Here is a 21,075-nt window from a genome sequence, read left to right on the forward strand (position 1 = left end):
GGTTCAAATGATCCTCCTACCTCGGCTTCCCAAAGTGCTGGGATTATAGGCGTGACCCACTGCTCCCAGCTTCCCCTTCTCTTGAGCTGAGAGCTGGTTTGAGAAGCTCTGTTATTGCGCCCACATAAAGCTTACGTAGGGCCAGACGTGGTGGAATGAGTCACCTGTGGTCTCAGCTACTTGGGAGGCCAAGGTGGGAGGATGGCTTGAACCCAGGCAGGAGGTTGAGGCTGCAGTGAGCTGTGGCTGTGATCAATAGAGCGAGACCCTATCTTAAAAAAACAAAAAAAGACCAGGTGTAGTGGCTCAGGCCTGTAATCTCAGCACTTCGGGAGGCCAAGGTGGGCGGATCACTTGAAGTCAGGAGTTTGGGAGACCAACCTGGCCAACATGGTGAAACCCTCTCTCTACTAAAAATACAAAAATTGGCCGGGCGCGGTGGCTCAAGCCTGTAATCCCAGCACTTTGGGAGGCCGAGACGGGCGGATCACGAGGTCAGGAGATCAAGACCATCCTGGCTAACATGGTGAAACCCCGTCTCTACTAAAAATACAAAAAACTAGCCGGGCGACCTGGCGGGCGCCTGTAGTCCCAGCTACTCGGGAGGCTGAGGCAGGAGAATGGCATGAACCCGGGAGGCGGAGCTTGCAGTGAGCTGAGATCTGGCCACTGCACTCCAGCCCGGGCGACAGAGCAAGACTCCGTCTCAAAAAAAAAAAAAAAAAAAAAAAAAAAAAAAAAAAAAAAAATTAGCCGGGCATGGTGGCTCACGCCTGTAATCCCAGCTACTCAGGAGCCTGAGGCAGAAGAATCGCTTGAACCCTGGAGGCGGAGGTTGCAGTGAGCTGAGATCACACCATTGCACTCCAGCCTGGGCAACAAAGCAAGACTCCATTTCAAAAAAAAAAAAAAAAAAGAAACACTTAACACCGCTGTTATCTAGAGGGAGATTTGGGCCGGGTGCAGTGGCTCACGCCTATAATCCCAGCACTTTGGGAGGCCGAAGTGGGCTGATCACGAGGTCAGGAATTCAAGACCAGCCTGACCAATATGGTGAAACCCTGTCTCTACTAAAAATAGGCCGGGCGCGGTGGCTCACGCCTGTAATCCCAGCTCTCAGGGAGGCAGAGGCGGGAGGATAGCTTGAGCCCAGGAGTTCGAGAACTGCCTGGGTAATACAGCGAGACCCTGTTCTCCACCAAAAGGAAAAAAAAAAAAAATACAAGAATTAGCTGGGCCTGGTGGTGTGCGCCTGTGGTCCCAGCTATTTGGGAGGCTGAGGCAGAAGAATCACTTGAACCCAGGAGGTGGAGGTTGCAGTGAGCTGAGATGGTGCCCCTGCACTTCAGCCTGGATGACAGAGTGGGACTCCGTCTCAAAAAATATATATATAAAATAAAATTTAAAAAGGCCAGGCGCGGTGGCTCACGCCTATAATCTTAGCACTTTAGGAGGCCGAGGCAGGTGGATCACTTGAGGTCAGAAGTTTGATACCAGCCTGGCCAACATGGTGAAACCCTGTTTCTACTAAAAATACAAAAATTAGCCAGGCGTGGTGGCTCATGCCTATAATCCCAGTTACTCAGGAGCCTGAGGCAGAAGAATTGCTTGAACCCGGGAGACGGAGGTTGCAGTGAGCAGAGATCACACCACTGCACTCCAGCCTGGGCAACAGAGCAAGACTCTATCTAAAAAAAAAAAAAAAAAAAAAAAACTTAACGCCGCTGTTATCTAGAAGGAGGTTTCGGCTGGGTGCAGTGGCTCATGCCTGTAATCCCAGCACTTTGGGAGGCCAAGGCAGGCGGATCACGAGGTCAGGAGATCGAGACCATCTGGCTAACACGGTGAAACCTTGTCTCTACTAAAAATACAAAAATTAAGGCCGGGCGCCGTGGCTCAAGCCTGTAATCCCAGCACTTTGGGAGGCCGAGACGGGCGGATCACGAGGTCAGGAGATTGAGACCATCCTGGCTAACACGGTGAAACCCCGTCTCTACTAAAAATACGAAAAAAGTAGCCAGGCGAGGTGGCGGGCGCCTGTAGTCCCAGCCACTCGGGAGGCTGAGGCAGGAGAATGGTGTAAACCCGGGAGGCGGAGCTTGCAGTGAGCTAAGATCTGGCCACTGCACTCCAGCCCGGGCGACAGAGCAAGACTCTGTCTCAAAAAAAAAAAAAAAAAAACAAATACAAAAATTAGCCGGGCGTGGTAGTGGGTGCCTGTAGTCCCAGCAACTCAGGAGGCAGAGGTTGCAGTGAGCCGAGATAGCGCCACTGCACTCCAGCCTGGGCAACAGAGCGAGACTCCATCTCAAAAGGAAAAAAAAAAGAAGAAGGAGGTTTCAGCATCACAGAGCCGCGTCTCTGCAGAATGGACACGTGTTTCACTCATGCTGCAGTGTTAGGAGACAGCCACGTTAGCAATTCATACCCCATCTGCATGAGAAAGCCTGGGTTCAGTGTTTCCAACCCTAGATGTGCAGCTGGAACCACTGATTAAATTGTCCCCGAGGCAGCAGGCACCAGCCTTCGAGGGGCTACTTTGATGAATTCTGCTAGTATATTTCCCTTGAAATGGACCCAAATTATACCCTAGCCCAGTATGAAAAGGCACTACTTTAGAACAACCCATTTTTTTTCATTATTCATCATTCTTTCATCAACTTGGCGCTCCAACCTTGTCTCTAGGCTGTCAGGCCTCTTCCAAGCCAGCATCAGACCCCTATCACTGAAATCAGTGCCGAATTTGATGGACAAAATTCCAGTTATAAGTGACAAAAAATGATGTGGCATCCAAGCCTCTTCTTTTTTTTTTTTTTTTTTCCCTAGAGGTGAGGTCTTGCTCTGTCGCCCAGGTTAGAGTGGTGCAGTGGTGTAGTGGTGTGATCACAGCTCAATGCAACCTCAACTTCCTAGTACGAGTGTTCCTCCCACCTCAGCCTCCAGAGTAGCTGGGATCACAGGCATGTCACAGCATTCCCGGGTAATTTTTTTTTTTTTTTTTTTTTTTTTTTGAGACGGAGTCTCGCTCTGTCGCCCGGGCTGGAGTGCAGTGGCTGGATCTCAGCTCACTGCAAGCTCCGCCTCCCGGGTTCACGCCATTCTCCTGCCTCAGCCTCCCGAGTAGCTGGGACTACAGGCGCCCGCCACCTCGCCCGGCTAGTTTTTTGTATTTTTTAGTAGAGACGGGGTTTCACCGTGTTAGCCAGGATGGTCTCGATCTCCTGACCTTGTGATCCGCCCGCCTCGGCCTCCCAAAGTGCTGGGATTACAGGCTTGAGCCACCGCGCCCGGCCCCGGGTAATTTTTAATATTATTATTTTGGTAGAGACAGGGTCTTGCTTTGTTACCCAGGCTGGTCTCAAACTCTTGGCCTCAAGCAGTATTCCCACCTCAGCTTCCCAAAGTGCTGGGATTACAGGTGTGAGCCATTGCACCCTGCCTCTCTTATTTGTATTTTATTGATTGATTGATTTTTTTTTTTAAGACAGAGTCTCGTTCTGTTGCCCAGGCTGGAGTGCAGTGGCATGATCTTGACTCATTACAACCTCTGCCTCCCAGGTTCAAGCAATTCTCCTGCCTCAGCCTCCTGAGTAGCTGGGACAATAGGCACCCACCACCACGCCCGGCTAATTTTTTTGTATTTAGTGGAGGCTGAGTTTCACCATGTTGGTCAGGCTGATTTCAAACTCCTAACCTCAGATGATCACCCACCTCGGCCTCCCAAAGTGCTGGGATTACGGGCATGAGCCACCGCACCCGGCCCTGTCTCTCTTCTTTTAAACCCATATGTAACTACCTGGAGCCAGCAGCTGGAGGACCAGCAGGCTTGGCCTTGTGATGCCAGTGGGCAGAGCCCTCTGCTCCAGGCTGATGACACCGTCTGCCACCTCCCCCACAGGGCTGGGGAAGCAGCTGGAGCCGTGGCTGAGTCACTGTTGGAGCAGCTCAGTGCCACCTTTGCTGCAACTGATTTCACTGCATTGACAAACATCTCCCCACAGAAAATGAACCTCGCTGAGTTTTCCTGTCCAACCGGTCAATTCATTAACTCAGGGCATTAGGAAGCTAATCCCCCCGGTAGACTCAAAGCCACGGTTTGAGTCAAAACCCAACATTCTAAGGGCTCTTACATGGCTGGGGCCATAGGTTAGAACCATGCACCTTTTCACTTTTTGTCGACAGTGGTATTGTTTGTGAGATGTGGCCATGATTGGGAGGCAGCCGAAGAGCGAGCAGGTCTCATCCCCAAGCACAACTCCCAGGCCTTTGAGGGGCTCAGCATGGTCACCCAGGCTTCCCCAGCACCTGCCCAGCAATCCTGGCAGCCCAACAGGGTTCCACTCTTAGGGAGGCAGGCAGGCGCCTCCGAGGCCACACGGGGTTTCTAAGGGACAAGCTTCTCGGGCAGCCGTGCTTTGGGCACCGGAGCATCTGCCCAGCATCCTGGATGGTGACTGGAAATGATATCCTGGAGAAATAACTTCCTCAAAGGGAAATGAGTTTGTGTTTTCTAGAGTGAAAGTTCCTCCCCAGACAAAGCTGAGACCTGCACTGGCTTTGAGTGACTAAATGTCTTGCTGGGAGGCTTTGACTCACTGGGTAACGTGGAATGGGCAGTGCCTTAGGCTGCAGGGCCTCTCCGGCATCATCCCGGAACCAGCCTGTGCTTCCCCACATCGCAGAGTGCACCTGCAGTGCCCGTTCCGTTCCGTTCCTTCCGGTCTGTGCATCCTCCCCTTCCCTTCCTGGTCCCACTGGCAGCCTGCCACCTATGCCAGGACAAACAGCTGCATAGGGATGCCCTTTCCTGTTGCCATCCAGGGCAGAGCTCACCGTCTTCTCGGTACTGCTGCAGATACCAGCCACACGTGTGCAGACGTGCATGGCTATTTGCTGACCTGTCTTCCCGCCATTCAGAGAACAAAAACCGGGGGAACTCACTGCAAGAGTTGTTCGTGGGCTTCAATTCCTGGACCTGGCACCTGGCACACTGTAGGTGCACGAATGGATGTCACCCCTTTGGGGATCACGTGGAAACCTCGGAAGGGAAGGTCCCAGTTGGGTCCCAGCCAGCTGAAAACAGGTGTAAATAATGTAGGCTAAGCCCAGCGGAGAGAAAATCTGCAGCTTAGTTGGTCCTTTGCTTTGTTGAGCTAGATTCAGCTGAGTCAGGAAATCCTTCGTGATGACAAGACAGGCCCTGGGCAAGCTGGGCCGCACAACTCACCCTCTCAACACAGACCTTGGATGTTGAAAGTGAATATAGTGCACTGTCCTCACAACGGGGGAAAGGAGGGGAACGGCATCGGGACCACCTGTACTAGCCTTACATCTTCCCGTGAATTTACATTTCAACGTAAAAGGTTACAGCATACAGCGAGGATCTGTGGAAGCCTTGCGGGGGGAGGCAGGTGTCAGTTCCATGACAGCCTTTCTGACAAAGCTGTCTGAAAATGGAATAGGGGTGCTTTAAAGACAGCCCTCCCTCCCTAGAATCAGACAGCCAACCACAGCCACCCCCACAAGCTGACAGTGTCCTTCAGCAGTGAGGGCCCAGGCTGCCTGGGTTCAAATCCCAGCCCTAATAGAAGTGACTTATTCTACTGTCTTGGATGAGTTATTTCATTTCTACAAGTCTTCATTTCTGCACTAAAAATGGTAGCTACAGCCGGGCGCGGTGGCTCAAGCCTGTAATCCCAGCTTTGGGAGGCCGAGACGGGCGGATCATGAGGTCAGGAGATCGAGACCATCCTGGCGAACACGGTGAAACCTTGTCTCTACTAAAAAATACAAAAAACTAGCCGGGCGAGGTGGCGGGCGCCGTAGTCCCAGCTACTCGGGAAGCTGAGGCAGGAGAATGGTGTAAACCCGGAGACGGAGCTTGCAGTGAGCTGAGATCCGGCCACTGCACTCCAGTCTGGGCAACAGTGAAAGACTGTCTCAAAAAAAAAAAAAGGTAGCTAGGCCAGACACAGTGGCTCCCAGCCATAATACCAACAATCCCAATGCTGAAGCAGGACAATCACTTGAGCCCAGGAGTTTGAGACCAGCCTGGGCAACAAAGTGAGATCCCATCAAAACAAAAAATTTTTCAGTTAGCCGGGTGTGATGGCATGCGCCTGTAGTCCCAGCTATTTGGGAGGCTGAGGTGGGAGGTTCACCTGAACGCAAGAATTTGAGGTTGTGGTGAGCTTTGTTCACTCCACTGCATTCCAGCCTGGGAGGGCAAGGCCTTGTCTCCAGGGAGAAAAAAAAAAAATAGATAAAACCACATTAGACTTTATTGGCAATTGTGAGTTATTCTTTCCACATGGCAACAGCCTGCAATGGGGGCTCCAGTTTGGCTTGCTGGTCTCTTCTGGTGGCGGGCACTGCTGTCTCTACTTTCCAGGGTGGCAGTTGGCCCGAAGGGCTCTAACCTGCTATTGGAACTTCACCCACAGCCCAGAAGCCTCCATTCACAACCCTTCCCACACTCCACTCTGACTTAGAGAACCTGGAAAACGGACACATGGACACGAATCTGAAAGAAAGTCTAGGCAGTTGCCCTCAGACAAGGACCTACGGCTTTATTAACAGATGCTGAGGAAGCTTTCAGGTGCTGGCAGCCATGAGGGTCTGGTTTTAAGTATGGCCTTTAAGGAAAAGCCATAGCAGGTGGGCTGAGAGGGGTGGCTCCAGCTCAGCCCCGCCCTCAGCACAGGCTGACAGAAGCGGAGATCCACATCACCGCCTGGCGTGCAAAGGAGCTGAAGACAAAACCATTTTTTCCAGCTTCTCTACAAAATCAATTTATAAGCAAGTTATTAAAGTATCCATTTATAGACTGGTACAAATATCAAAAATAAGCAGCTTAGATTAGTACAGAGGCTGGAGTGCATTTTTATTCTCCAAGTTTAGAGGGAAAAGTCTGAGGCCGACTCAGATGTGGCAGAAATAAGTGGGTCTGAAGAGCATTTTCAGTTGTTTCTACCCGGAAGGAGCCCGGATGATACAAACAGTTCTGGGGTTCGTGGCTCTGGCAAGCGCCCAGACAACTGCGTCTCTGCTAGGATGCTCATCCTCACTGCGGCTGTCTGGGCAGATGGCTGTTGGCAGGCTAGGGACGACGATGAAAAACTGACAATATTTAAAAAACCCAGTAGGGTCCACAGCAGTGTTTGAAATGACAGGCTTTTTATTTCTTAGGAACAGCCGAGATGACCTCTAGAGGTTTCCAACGAAGCTGTAACAATCTACCCTGCAGCTCTGTGACAGGGAGGAGGGCGAATCCAATCCATCATCTTACGCCAGACTTCAGCCCTGCGGGAGCTGCCGCCGCCAAAGCAAGCAGGGGACCTGGGAGGACTGCATCCCTCCCCCGTGTGGAGAAGGTGACAGATGTGAAGGTGGGGCTGACAGACACACGGCCTGCAGCAGCCCAGCCAGTCCCACACAGCATCGAGCCAAGTCATTTAAAAAAGATTCAGGTCGGCCGGGCGCGGTGGCTCAAGCCTGTAATCCCAGCACTTTGGGAGGCCGAGACGGGAGGATCACGAGGTCAGGAGATCGAGACCATCCTGGCTAACACTGTGAAACCCCGTCTCTACTAAAAAATACAAAAAACTAGCCGGGCGAGGTGGCGGGCGCCTGTAGTCCCAGCTACTTGGGAGGCGGAGGCAGGAGAATGGCGTGAACCCGGGAGGCAGAGCTTGCAATGAGCTGAGATCCGGCCACTGCACTCCAGCCTGGGCCACAGAGCGAGACTCCGTCTCAAAAAAAAAAAAAAAAAAAAAAAAAAAAAAAAAAAAGATTCAGGTCACTGCCTTTTTCTCAGGGAGGAGCAGCCAGCATGTGCCCCGCAGCTCACTGGGCCTGTCTAATCACACAGCAGTGGCAAAAGAAGTATCTGCTAGACGTTTCCTATCACTCTATTCTGTCTCCACATCCACCTGAAGTTCACCCCGTTTCCCCAATGACTTAGAATGGCTTTGTGCTTAGTTTTAATTGTAGTTTGTGCTATTCTGTGAATTAATTCAAACAAAATAAGAAAGACACATTGTGAAACAGTAGAGGAGCCGGAGACTGTCTCCATTCCCCTCCTCATCACACACAAGTCATGCATCTACCAAAAAAAAAAAAAAAAAAGTGGCCTCTGAGGCAGCACAGGTGTGACAGATGAGAAACCTGCAGCTCAGATTCAACAGGCACCTGCCAAGTCCACACTCAGGACTGTGTGACAGCCTCAACAACATGAGGTCCAGACACATTCACTGTGGAAGGCTCTGCCCACGTGAACAAAGCCGTCAGCTCTAGCAAAAGGGACACCGCCTTCTTCCTCCCCTACTTCTCACCTGGTAAGTCCGGGAATCAAGAAGACAAAAATGAGCCAAAAAAAAAAAAAAAGAGAAAGGCAGTCACTGTTATCAGCAGCACCCGCTGCACAGGTAGAAGCACCTCTGGTGCCACTTTCAAGACAAAACAAGATACAGCTGAAATATCTAATTGGAAAATATTGATCTTCTCCTTTCCCAAGGCATTGCTAAGGGTCCCACAGGAAGGCTGGTGGCACCAGGGAATAAACCCTGGAAGTGGCGCAACCACTCTGGGACCAGGCAGCTCCAGCCAGAGGCCTCAGTCCATGGCAGCTAGCTGCTCGATGGCACAGCGCACTTTCTTCGCAGTTTCCTCAAATTCTTTCTTCTTATTGTTGGTTTCCTTTGCCTGGAAATAAAGAATAGACACGTGACACTGAAACCAGAGCTTCCCAGTCACATGCTGTAGATAAGATGACAAAGGAAAAAACAGGGAACACTGATAGAGCACCTAAATCAACTGGGCACTGGGCTGGGGCAGATTCCCAGCGACCTGAGACAAACATCCTGATTCAGATCAGCTCCTCTAGTTTAAGCTGCCTCCTAATCATCAAATAACAGAAAACATGGACGGAGCGCTTGGCTATGCACCCAGCACCATTCTACCGGCTTCACTCCATTAACTGATTTATGCTCACAGTGACCCTGCGGTGGGTGCTCCCATCTCTCTACTATACAGATGAGGAAACCGAAGTCTAGCCTGAAGCAGCCACTCCAAGTATCCAGCTAGTCTAGGTACCCAGCTAGTCTAGGTATCCAGCTAGTCTAGGTTATCCAGCTAGTCTAGGTATCCAGCTAGTCTAGGGACCCAGCTAGTCTAGGGACCCAGCTAGTCTAGGTATCCAGCTAGTCTAGGCACCCAGCTAGTCTAGGTATCCAGCTAGTCTAGGTTATCCAGCTAGTCTAGGTATCCAGCTAGTCTAGGGACCCAGCTAGTCTAGGTTATCCAGCTAGTCTAGGTATCCAGCTAGTCTAGGGACCCAGCTAGTCTAGGGACCCAGCTAGTCTAGGGACCCAGCTAGTCTAGGTATCCAGCTAGTCTAGGCACCCAGCTAGTCTAAGTATCCAGCTAGTCTAGGCACCCAGCTAGTCTAGGTTATCCAGCTAGTCTAGGTATCCAGCTAGTCTAGGGACCCAGCTAGTCTAGGGACCCAGCTAGTCTAGGTACCCAGCTAGTCTAGGTATACAGCTAGTCTAGGTATCCAGCTAGTCTAGGCACCCAGCTAGTCTAGGTATCCAGCTAGTCTAGGCACCCAGCTAGTCTAGGCATCCAGCTAGTCTAGGGACCCAGCTAGTCTAGGTATCCAGCTAGTCTAGGTACCCAGCTAGTCTAGGCAGGGCTCTGCTCTTCACCACCGCCCTAGCTTTCTCCTGAAACTCCTGGAGGAAAGTCCAGAGTCTTCCTCTTCATGTCCAGCAAACAGACCCTGGCAAACATCAGGCTCTTCCTTGAACAGAAATTCTTTTTGCTTCCAGTCCCTCCCTGAATCTGGCTTCCAATATTTTCATTCTGCTAACAGAGCTCTCTCCTCAAGGGCAAATGACAACCACATTAGCAAATCCAGGGACCCCCTTCCCTATCATTTTTTTTATTCACCCTAACTCCTCTGCTACATTAAAAAACAAAAACCTTTATTGGGTTAAATTTGTTTTCTGATAGAGGTTACCTTAAAACGCCTGGCTAATTTTGTATTTTTAATAGACACGGGGTTTCTCCATGTTGGTCAGGCTGGTCTTGAACTCCCGACTTCAGGTGATCTACCCGCCTCGGCCTCCCAAAGTGCTGGGATTATAGGCGTGAGCCACTGTGCCCAGCCAAAAAATTACTTTTCAGTATGTACTTTATATATCCTAAGTTTTACCTCATGTATAATAATTTGTAATTTATTTTTATATACATTTATAATTTGTAAATTATTAATTGAAAGAAAATTTAATTTAAAAATAATAAATTGATAAAAAAAACAGTGCACCTTTGTTTTTTTTTTTAGAGACAGGGTCTCACTCTGTCACCTAGGCTGGAATGCACTGGCAAGATCATGGCTTACTGCAGCTTTGACCTCCAAGGCTCAAAGTGATCCTCCCACCCCAGCCTCCTGAGTAGTTGAGACTACAGGCACATGCCACCATGCCTGGCTAATTTTGTGTGAATTTTTTGAAGAGATGAGGTCTGGCCACATTGCCCAGGCTCACCTCAAAACTCCTGGGCTCAATCAATCCTCCTGCCTTGGCCTCCCAAAGTGCTGGGATTCAGGCACAAGCCACTGCACCTGGCCCAACAATGTACCTTGTAATGGACTGTAATGGACAACTCTGCAGTCCCAGGGAGCATCACTTTACTGATATGGAAAGATAACCATGGCTTTAAAAAATATACACACACACACACACATACACACACACACACACACACACACACACACACACACACACATACACACACACATAGATTATTCAGTTTCTTCTTCACTTTCAAAAAAGCATAAAATTAACAAAGCTCCTTTGCATACATACTATAATTTAACCACCCCAATGTGGAGGTCAAGATCTCCATTTTATACATTTTTCCACTAAAGGGAGGGGGGCAAACACAAGAACTCTCACTATTGAAAAATAAAACAGGCCGGGCGCAATGGCTCACGCCTGTAATCCTAGCACTTTGGGAGGCCGAGGTGGGCAGATCATGAGGTCAGGAGTTCAAGACCAGCCTGGCCAACATGGTGAAACCCTGTCTCTACTACAAATAAAAAACTAAGCTGGGTGTGGTGGTGGGCGCCTGTAATCCCAGCTACTCAGGAGGCTGAGGCAGGAGAATCATTTGAACCCGAGAGGCGGAGGTTGCAGTGAGTGAGATCTCACCATTGTACACCAGCCTGGGTGACAGGGCAAGACTGTCTCAAAAGAAAAAAAAAAAAAAAGAAAAAAAAAAAAAAAACAGGCCAGGTGCAGTGGCTCACGCCTGTAAAACTCACTGACAAAACTTCTGGCTGGGTGTGATGGCTCAAGCCTATAACCCCAACACTTTGGGAGGCCAAAGCAGGAGGATCAGTTGAGCCCAGAAGTACAAGACCACCTTGGGCAATGTACCAAGACCACTGTCTCTACAAAAAATTTAAAATTTGGGCTGGGCACGGTGGCTCATGCCTGTAATCCCAGCACTTTGGGAGGCTGAGGCGGGCAGATCACCTGAGGTCAAGAATTCGAGACCAGCCTGGCCAACATGGTGAAACCCTGTCTCTACTAAAAATATAAAAAAATTAGCCACGCGTGGTGGTGGGCGCCTGCAATCCCAGCTACTCGGAAGACAGAGGTTGCAGTAAGCCAAGAATATGCCATTGTATTCCGGCCTGGGCGACAAGAGTGAAACTCTGTCCCCCAAAAAAAAAAAGAAAAAAAAAATTAAATTAGCCAGGCATGGCGGCATGTGCCTGTAGTCCCAGCTACTGGGGAGGCCGAGGCAGGAGGATCGCTTGAGTCCAGGAGGTCAAGGCTATAGTGAGCTGTGATTGCGCCACTGTATGTCAGCCTGAGCAACAGAGCAAGACCCCATCTCTGAAAACAAACAAAAAACTCCTGCCGCCCAGGTCTACAACTCGCCTCTCCTTCTAGTGCTTCGTTTTGTCCTCATTGCAAGTATTTATCAAGTAAACTATTTTTTTTTTTTTTTTTGAGACAGAGTCTCGCTCTGTCGCCTAGGCTGGAGTGCAGTGGCCGGATCTCAGCTCACTGCAAGCTCCGCCTCCCGGGTTCACGCCATTCTCCTGCCTCAACCTCCCGAGTAGCTGGGACTACAGGCGCCCGCCACCTCGCCCGGCTAGTTTTTTTTTTTTTGTATTTTTTAGTAGAGATGGGGTTTCACCGTGTTAGCCAGGATGGTCTCAATCTCCTGACCTCGTGATCCGCCCATCTCGGCCTCCCAAAGTGCTGGGATTACAGGCTTGAGCCACCGCGCCCGGCCTCAAGTAAACTATTATGAATAACTAAGTTGCTCTGTTTATTTCCACATTAAATTTATTCCCCGATCGATTTTCACATTGGTTCTAATTTATTTCATTGTTTCAAAAGCTAAGCACCGAGGCAGCAGCAGAAACAAGAATCAGTACCCAGTGCAGCGCCCTGAGTGGCCAGCCTCAGCTTCCACAGCAGCGCCCTCCTGGCACCCTGGCAAGGCAGCAGACAGGGGCATCCTGCCGTCAAGTCTGGGATCTTGGGAATCCCTAGCATCACCAGCAACAGCATCCTTGTCTTCAGGATTTGTGTAGCACAACACGCGTGCCTGTGGTCCCAGCTACTTGGGAGGCTAAGGTGGGAGGATCATTTGAGCTCAGGAGATTGAGGCTGAAGTGAGCCAAGATCACACCGCTGCACTCAGCCTGCGTGACAGAGTAAGACCCTGTCTCAAAAAAAAAAATTATATTGTTTCAGAATTAAACTAATAAAAACAAATCCATAAAAGTATTCTGTATTCTGAATTGGGGAAAACAAAAAACAGTTCAAAATAAAAGCCAAGCAGCTTTTTAAATCTCCCCACTTTTTTCAGAGGCTGGAATGTCTCCCCTCATTCCAATTGGCTGGGTCTGTCAGGAGATGGAGACCAAGGGGTCTCCTGCGGGGGCTGAGGCCTCTACTTCTGCGTCCTGCCCCTTCAGCTCACACATCCTGAAAGTCTGCTTTTCTTAATCTCATCTTCAAACAGGTGAGTCGACTTCCCATACCAGACTGCATCTTCACCCCTGTAACCCTAGAGCAGAGCACCCCGCAGCGTCCACCAGCACTTCAGGGCTTTCTGGAACTGGACTGTGTCAGATTTCAGTTGCTCTATTTGCAATGGCAACAACCCTCTGTCTTTCTCAGTGCTGTGGGACCTGGCTTCCAGCCCACGCCTCCACATCCCCTGCTCCTCCCCTGTGCTCATGATGGTTCCAGGCACACAAGCTGCTCCTTGTCTAAAACAGGGCTTGGCAAGCCAGGGCCTGCTGGCCAAATCCATCCAGCCCGTCATGGCCTTTTTTTGTCCAGCCCATGGGCTAAGAATGCTTTTTATGTTTCTAAAAGGTTGTGAAAAACTACAACAAAAGGCAATATGCAACAGAGGCTGTGACCCACGAGGGCCAAGGGATGATCTGTGGCACACTACAGAAAAGCTGGCTGACCTCTGATCCAGAAAAAGATGATCCCCAGGCCACTTTCCAGTTTCCACGCTGCAGCTCCCACAACCTCGACCGGGTGACGAGCTCGCCCACAGCATGATTCACCCACCACTGGCCTCTTCCCTCTTCCCAACAAAACGCTATCTTAGTCCTTAGCACTTAAAAGCCACTATATTGAGGCCAGGCGTGGTGGTTCACGCCTGTAATCCCAGCACTTCGGGAGGCCAAGGCGGGCAGATCACTTGAGGCCAGGAGTTCGAGACTGGCTTAGCCAACATGGCAAAACCCCGTCTCTGCTGAAAATACAAAAGTTAGCTGGGCCTGGTGGCACACACCTATAATCCCAGCTACTTGGGAGCCTGAGGCACAAGAATCACTTGAACCTGGGAGATGGAGGTCGCAGTGAGCCAAGATCACACCACCGCCCTCCAGCCTGGGCGACTGAGTGTCACCCTGTGTCAAATTTTTAAAAAGCCACATATAAGGACAGAATTATTTTACGCTGATTTCTAAAAAGGAATACAATTTTCAAGCTGAAAAGGAACCTGAGAAACCGTGGAACGGGGGGTCTACCCTCTATTTAGCAAGGAAAGTGTGACCACGACTGGCGTCACAACGTCTCCTGACTCTCCGCCCAGGGCTTCGCTACAAGGATATGGAATCCCCCATTATTTATTCTGTGTGGGGCTGCCAGACTTAGGAAATGAGCATATTCAATGCCCAGGCTGGGCGCAGTAGCTCACACCTGTAATCCCAGAGCTTTGGGAGGCTGAGGCAGGCAGATCACTTGAGGTCAGGAGTTTGAGACCAGCCTGACCAACATGATGAAACCCTGTCTCTACTAAAAATACAAAAATTAGCTGGGCCTGGTGGCATGGGCCATTAATCCCAGCTACTTGGGAGGCTGAGGCAGCGTGCACTGCACTGCAGCCTGAGTGACAGAGCAAAACTCTGTCTCAAAAAAAAAAAAAAAGAAAGAAAAAGCTGGGCACGGTGGCTCACGCCTGTAATCCCACCACTTTGGGAGGCCGAGATTGGCAGATCATGAGGTCAGGAGATGGAGACCATCCTGGCTACCACAGTAAAACGAAACCCCGTCTCTACTAAAAATACCAAAAAAATTAGCCGGACGTGGTGGTGGGCACCTATAGTCCCAGCTAATCGGGAGGCTGAGGTAGGAGAATGGTGTGAACCCGGGAGGCGGAGCTTGTAGTGAGACGAGATCGTGCCACTGCACTCCAGCCTGGCCGACAGAGTGAGACTCTGCCTCAAAAAACAAAACAAAACAAAACAAAAAGCCAGGCATGGAGGCTCATGCCTGTAATCCCAGCACTCTGGGAGGCTAAAGAGGGCAGATCACGAGGTCAGGAGTTCAAGACCTGCCTGGCCAACTTGGTGAAACCCCGTCTCTACTAAAAATACAAAAATTAGCCAGGCATGGTGGTGCGTGCCTGTAGTCCCAGCTACTCAGGAGGCTGAGGTAGGAGAATCGCTTGACCTCAGGAGGCAGAGATTGCAGTGAGCCGAGATGGCGCCACTGCACTCAAGCCTGGGTGACAGAGTGAGACTCCGTCTCAAAAAAAAAAAAAAAATGCCCAGTTACATTTCAACTTCAGATAAATGACTACGTTTCGAGTAAATACTGACACAACATGTGGGATTTGCTTATACTAAAAAAGCATTCCTAGTCCATCCAAAATTCTGCTTTAACTGGAGCTCTAGTCTTCTCTGGCAAGCCTCATGCTCCACAACCTGGCTGCTCGGGAGCCACCCCTTTTGTGGACTCATGGCTTCACCTTCTGCTGTCACAATAGCCCAGCACAACTGGACAAGAGCCTGGAGGGAGTCACCTGCAGAAAACCCTTTGGGTCCTGATGGGCTGCTGCCTCTTTTTACCCCTTCCCCACATACCCTCTACTGTGTATTCCCAGACCTCTGTTCACACCACTGCCAGCACAGGAGCACGCAGCCGTGTGACACCCCATGTAGGTTTTCACGGAGGGCAGGAAGGCAATCCTAATGTTACAATGTCCCCACCCACCAAGGAACCTCAAGCTCAATATACCTTTACTAAGGGTACATGTTTTTCTGACCACACAACCCCAAGATCATACTCCAGGAGCTTTTTTTTTTCTTTTTTGAGACAGAGTCTTGCTCTGTCGCCAGGCTGGAGTGTAGTGGTGGTATCTTGGCTCACTGTAACCTCCGCCTCCCAGGTTCAAGCGATTCCCCTGCCTCAGCCTCCCGAGTAGCTGGGACTATAGGTGCACACCACCATGTCCAGATAAATTTTTGGATTTTTAGTAGAGACAGGGTTTCACCATGTTGGCGAGGACGGTCTCAATCTCCTGACCTCATGATCTGCCTGCCTCAGCCTCCCAAAGTGCTGGGATTATAGGTGTGAGCCACTGCGCTGACCTTTTTTTTTTTCCTGAGATAGACTCTTACTCTGGCGTGCAGTGGTGCAATCTTGGCTCACTGCAACCTCTGCCTCCCGGGTTTAAGAGATTATCCTGCCTCAGCCTCCCAAGTAGCTGGGATTACAAGTGCCTGCCACCATGCCCAGCTAATTTGTGTATTTTTAGTAGAGATGGTGTTTCATCATGTTGCCCAGGCTGGTCTCAAATTCCTGACTTCAAGTGATCTGCCCGCTTCAGCCTCCCAAAGTGCTGGGATTACAGGTGTGAGCCACCACGCCCGGCCACACTCCAGGAGCTTTAAAATCACACATATATCCTAGGGGCTTTAAAAATGATTCCTAGCTGGGTATGGTAGCTCATGCCTGTAATCTCAGCACTTTGGGAGGCCAAGGCAGAAGGATCCCTTGAGCTCAGGAGTTCAAGACCAGCCTGGACAACATAGGGAACCCTCATCTCTACAAAAATAAGTAAATAAATAAATAAAGTAGGTGGGCATGGTGGGGTGCGCCTGTAGTCCCAATTACTTGGGAGGATGAGGCGGGAGGATCACTTGAGCTCAGGAGTTCGAGGCTGCAGTGAGCTATGGGGTATCACTGCACTGCAGCCCAGGTGACAGAGTGAGTCCCTGTCTCAAAAAAATAACAGCCAGGTGCAGTGGCTCACGCCTGTAATCCCAGCACTTTGGGAGGCTGAGGTGGGCGGATCACGAGGACAGGAGATCGAGACCATCCTGGTTAACATGGCGAAACCCTGTCTCTACTAAAAATACAAAAAAATTAGCTGGGCGTGGTGGCGGGTGCCTATAGTCCCAGCTACTAGGGAGGCTGAGGCAGGAGAATGGCTTGAACCAGGGAGGCGGAGCTTGCAGTGAGCTGAGATCACGTCACTGCACTCCAGGCTGGGCGACAGAGCAAGACTCCATCTCAAATAAATAAATAAATAAAAATAAAAATAAAAATACTTCCTGAGTCCGGTCATGATGGCTCACACCTGTAATCCCAGCACTCTGGGAGGCCAAGGTGGGCGGATCACCTGAGGTCAGGAGTTCAAGATCAGTCTGGCCAACATGGCAAAACCTTGTCTCTATCAAAAATATAAAAATTAGCTGGGTGTGGTGGCACATGCCTATAATCCCAGCTAGTTGGGAGGCTGAAGCAGGCAAACCGCTTGAGCCCGGGAGGCAGAAGTTGCAGTGAGCCGAGATCATGCCACTCCACTCCAGCCTGGGCAACAGAGTGAAACTCTGTCTCAGAGAAAAAAAAAAAAAAAGCCAGGTGTGGTGGTTCACACCTGTAATCACAGCACTTTGGGAGGCCAAGGTGGGTGAACCATGAGGTCAGGAGTTTGAGACCAGCCTGGCCAGCATGCTGAAACCCCATCTCTACTAAAAATACAAAAATTAGCTGGGTATTGTGGCACGTGCCTGTAATTCCAGCTACTTGGGAGGCTGTGGTAGGAGAATCACTTGAACCCAAGAGGCGGAGTTTGCAGTGAGCTGAGATTGCGCCACTGCACTCCAGCCTGGGCAACAAGAGTGAAACTCCGTCCCAGAAAAAAAACAAAAAATGCTTCCTGAGGAAAACACAGAGTCCCTTTGAGGGACTAGTTAGTTTAGTGCTAAAGACATTGAACAGGGTTTGAACAGTTCTTATTCCCAATACATACAATTTTGTTCTTGGCTCTTTCTCTGTCCAGTTTCAAAAATTCACCGAGGGTTAATTCTTCAAACTGCTTCTTGACAGAAAGGAAAGCACAACCGGATGAATGCTTTTTATGTTCCTCTCTAGAAAAATGAAAACAACAGCGGAAAGGCAGTTGAAGGGATTAAAGTGGCAGTCTACTCCCAACGGGCCACCTCCCCGCGCCCTCCACAGGCACACCCTGCTCTGCCTCAGGAGCAAGACATCAAGTCTGAAGTTGATGGCATCTGTGCTGTGCCCAAGCCACATTCCCATATGGCACCTCTTAGCACCTTCTCCTCCCTGTGGACATCTCCCCCCACATCTGTGTGGCTAATGTATCTATTTTATCTGGACTTCTTTAGCAGTTAGTTGGAAAAGCGTTACATGGTGTAAGTTCAAAGGAATTACATGTCAAACCCCTCTAACATTCTCAAGGAACTGTTTGAAGTAATTTCATTTCACTGGAATTATTATGTAATCCACTGTAAGGATTAAGGGCAGAGAAAGGCATTATTGCCCAGGGTTCCCCAAGGGACCCCTCTAGCTCATACTCTCATTTCCTGCTAGGGGAGTCTCCCTGCATAGCTGATTATCACCGTTACCAGAACTGTATTACAATGAAAACATGGCCACCCAAAGTCCAAAAGGACAGCCAGTTGTAACTCTAATCTGAAAATATGACAACATTTATTCATTTTCAAGACGAATACCACTGATATTTTCCCAGTGATTACTGGGATGCAGTATAACCACCATAGCAAACATACGAAGAAAAACACAGCTACTCTCTTCTGGCCAACAAGAAAAACAACTGGGGTGATTCTCAAGGGAAAAAAAATTCAAGTTGTGGGCCGGGCGCGGTGGCTCATGCCTGTAATCCCAGCACTTTGGGAGGCCGAGACGGGCGGATCACGAGGTCAGGAGATCAAGACCATCCTGGCTAATACGGTGAAACCCCGTCTCTACTAAAAAATACAAAAAATTAGCCGGGCGACGAGGCGGGCGCCTGTAGTCCCAGCTACTCGGGAGGCTGAGACAGGAGAATGGCGTGAACCCGGGAGGCGGAGCTTGCAGTGAGCTGAGAGCCGGCCACTGCACTCCAGCCTGGGCGGCAGAGCAAGACTCCGTCTCAAAAAAAAAAAAAAAAAAAAAAAAAATTCAAGTTGTGGAAGCAACTGATTCGGACAGAAAAAAAGGTGAGAAAAGGTTATAGCATTACAGTGTGGAAAGACATCATCTGAGTACAAAACTTCATTGTCATTAACTAGGCATCTTGAAGAAAAAAAGCCAAAACAACACCGAAGTACATGCTTTCTTTTTTTTTTCAATTTTTTATTTTTATGACGGAGTCTCGCTCTGTTGCCCAGGCTGGAGTGCAATGGCACGATCTCTGTTCACTGCAACCTCCGCCTCCCAGGTTCAAGCGATTCTCCTGCCTCAGCCTCCCCAGTAGCTGGGATTACAGGTGCGTGCTACCAGGCCCGGCTAATTTCTGTATTTTTAGTAGAGCTGGGGTTTCGCCATGTTGGCCAGGCTGGTCTCAAACTCCTGACCTCAGGTGATCCGCCCACCTCAGCCTCCCAAAGTGTGAAGTGCACACTTTCACAGGGTAATTTTTGTGCTGTGTGGGTTATATTTCAATTAAACTTTTTAAAAAAAATCTCAAGAAAAGCACTTGGACATCCCTGGCAGTTCACAACAACAGGGTCTGCTAATGTATTCTATTGAACATGAAAGGCATCAGGCATCTTATGTGAATGAGACTTTAACATCCACCCTAGGGGCATTTTGGTCAGATGAAATTTAATCAGGTTGTAAGGATCACCAAGGCACCAGTATACAGAGAGGTATCCGTTCACAGCAGCCGTTTAAGAAGCATTGAGGCTGGAAAGCAACCCTCCCATACTAAGTGTCTTCACAATTCAAATCTTTTGACAGCTCAGTTCAAAACAAAGCCCATCGTGGCTGGCCAGAGAAGACTTACATGGGGTCGTCATCTGGCTCCCAGCCTTCCAGCTCCTTGAAGCAGAAGAAACACTGCGCCAAGTCTGGCTCGTTCTCAGTGGGGCAGTGGATGAAGCCAGCCTCGGCCATCTGCAAGGGACAGCACAGCTCGTGAGTGGACTCGACAGCCCGGAACCCCGAGGCCCAGCCACGAAGGCCTCGATGGGGACAAAGCAAGGAGGGGAGGGCGGCTCGGACCCAAGGTGCCCAGCCACAGTGGCCTCGCTGGGGATAGGACAGGGAGGGGAGGGCGGCTCGTACCCCCGGGGCCCAGTCACACTGGCCTCGCTAGGGAAAGGGCAAGGAGGGTCTGGGGGACCGCAGGAGGCCGGGCAGTCTCACCCGCTCCGGGGTGCAGGCGCAGCCCTCCAAGAAGGGCCAGTTCTTGAATGTAGAGATGCGGTGGTCCCTGAGAAAGGGCTGCCAGGCAGAGGGCAACGTCGGGGCACCCATGCCGCCGCCGCCACCTCTGCCAACGGGTCCCGCGATTCAAATCTGGCGGTTAATGGCGCGCCGCGGGGCATGTCGGGAGCGCACGCCCTCTTAGGCAGGTCACCCCCCGCGGCCTTCTGGGAGCAGAGGCGGGGCGGCGCGGGGCGTGCCGGGAGTTGTAGTCCTCCCGCCGAGCGGCTCTGCCCGTGCTGTCTGTGCACTCAGCAACCCCGCGCCAGCTCATCCCTGCCCATACCTAGCGCCCCCTCGACTGCTTTCAAAGAGCGCGTGCAGGCCGGGTGCAGTGGCTCACGCCTGTAATCCCAACACTTTGGGAGGCCTAGGCGGGAGCATCACTTGAGGCCAGGAGTTCAAGACCAGCCTGGCCATCATGGTGAAACCTTGTCTCTACTAAAAATACAAAAATTAGCCGGGCGTGGTGGTGCATGCCTGTAATCCCAAATACTCAGGAGGCCGAGGCAGGAGAATCGCTTGAACCTGGGAGGCAGAGGTTGCAGTGAGCTGAGATTGTGCCATTGCACTCCAGCCTGGGCAACAAGAGCGAAACTCAGTCTTAAAAAAAAAAAAAGTCAGACAGGAGGGCTTTACAGGGCACCACCTCTGCAAAAACCAACCACTCCAGATGGGCATGAAGGACAAATACACAGGGGAGAGACAGAGTGCAGCAGACATCGCTGTCCTGGTGAGTACATTGCTGACTGCACGACCTGGGTTTCCAGGAGGGCCACCTTCTGGAGTCAGGGGCCAGGGACTGGGCCACCACCATGATAAGAAGACAAGGGAGTTGGGGAAAGCCCAGTGGAGGGTGGGGGCCCGTGCTCAGGGCAAACTCCTCCTTTCCCTTTGCAAAGCAGGGCGTCTCACCAACAGTAAGTTCTGCAGCCTATTAAAAAAAAAAAATTATTGTGTCCTCTGCTTTGGAACAGGGTGTTTTGGAGTCACTTCTGGAGCTGGGCATTAGAGGTTGGCACTGCTCACATCTGCTCACTTCTCGGGTTCTCTGGCCGGAGAG

The 21,075-nt window shown here is 50.5% G+C and overlaps 1 protein-coding gene across 1 annotated transcript; it reads right to left on the reverse strand.

Moving 5' to 3' along the window:
• Nucleotides 1-7,969: 7,969 nt before the first annotated feature.
• On the reverse strand, nucleotides 7,970-20,194 carry BIRC5 (baculoviral IAP repeat containing 5). Its single transcript, XM_030923394.1, has 4 exons — nucleotides 19,953-20,194; nucleotides 19,591-19,700; nucleotides 17,590-17,707; nucleotides 7,970-8,703 (listed from the first exon to the last, which is right to left on the reverse strand). The coding sequence occupies exons 1-4, from the start codon at nucleotides 20,061-20,063 to the stop codon at nucleotides 8,614-8,616; spliced, it is 429 nt and encodes a 142-aa protein (XP_030779254.1). The 5' UTR covers nucleotides 20,064-20,194; the 3' UTR covers nucleotides 7,970-8,613.
• Between the last annotated feature and the right edge of the window lie 881 nt (nucleotides 20,195-21,075).

The sequence above is a fragment of the Rhinopithecus roxellana genome, chromosome 19, assembly GCF_007565055.1.
Source record: "Rhinopithecus roxellana isolate Shanxi Qingling chromosome 19, ASM756505v1, whole genome shotgun sequence".
Taxonomy (NCBI): domain Eukaryota; kingdom Metazoa; phylum Chordata; class Mammalia; order Primates; family Cercopithecidae; genus Rhinopithecus; species Rhinopithecus roxellana.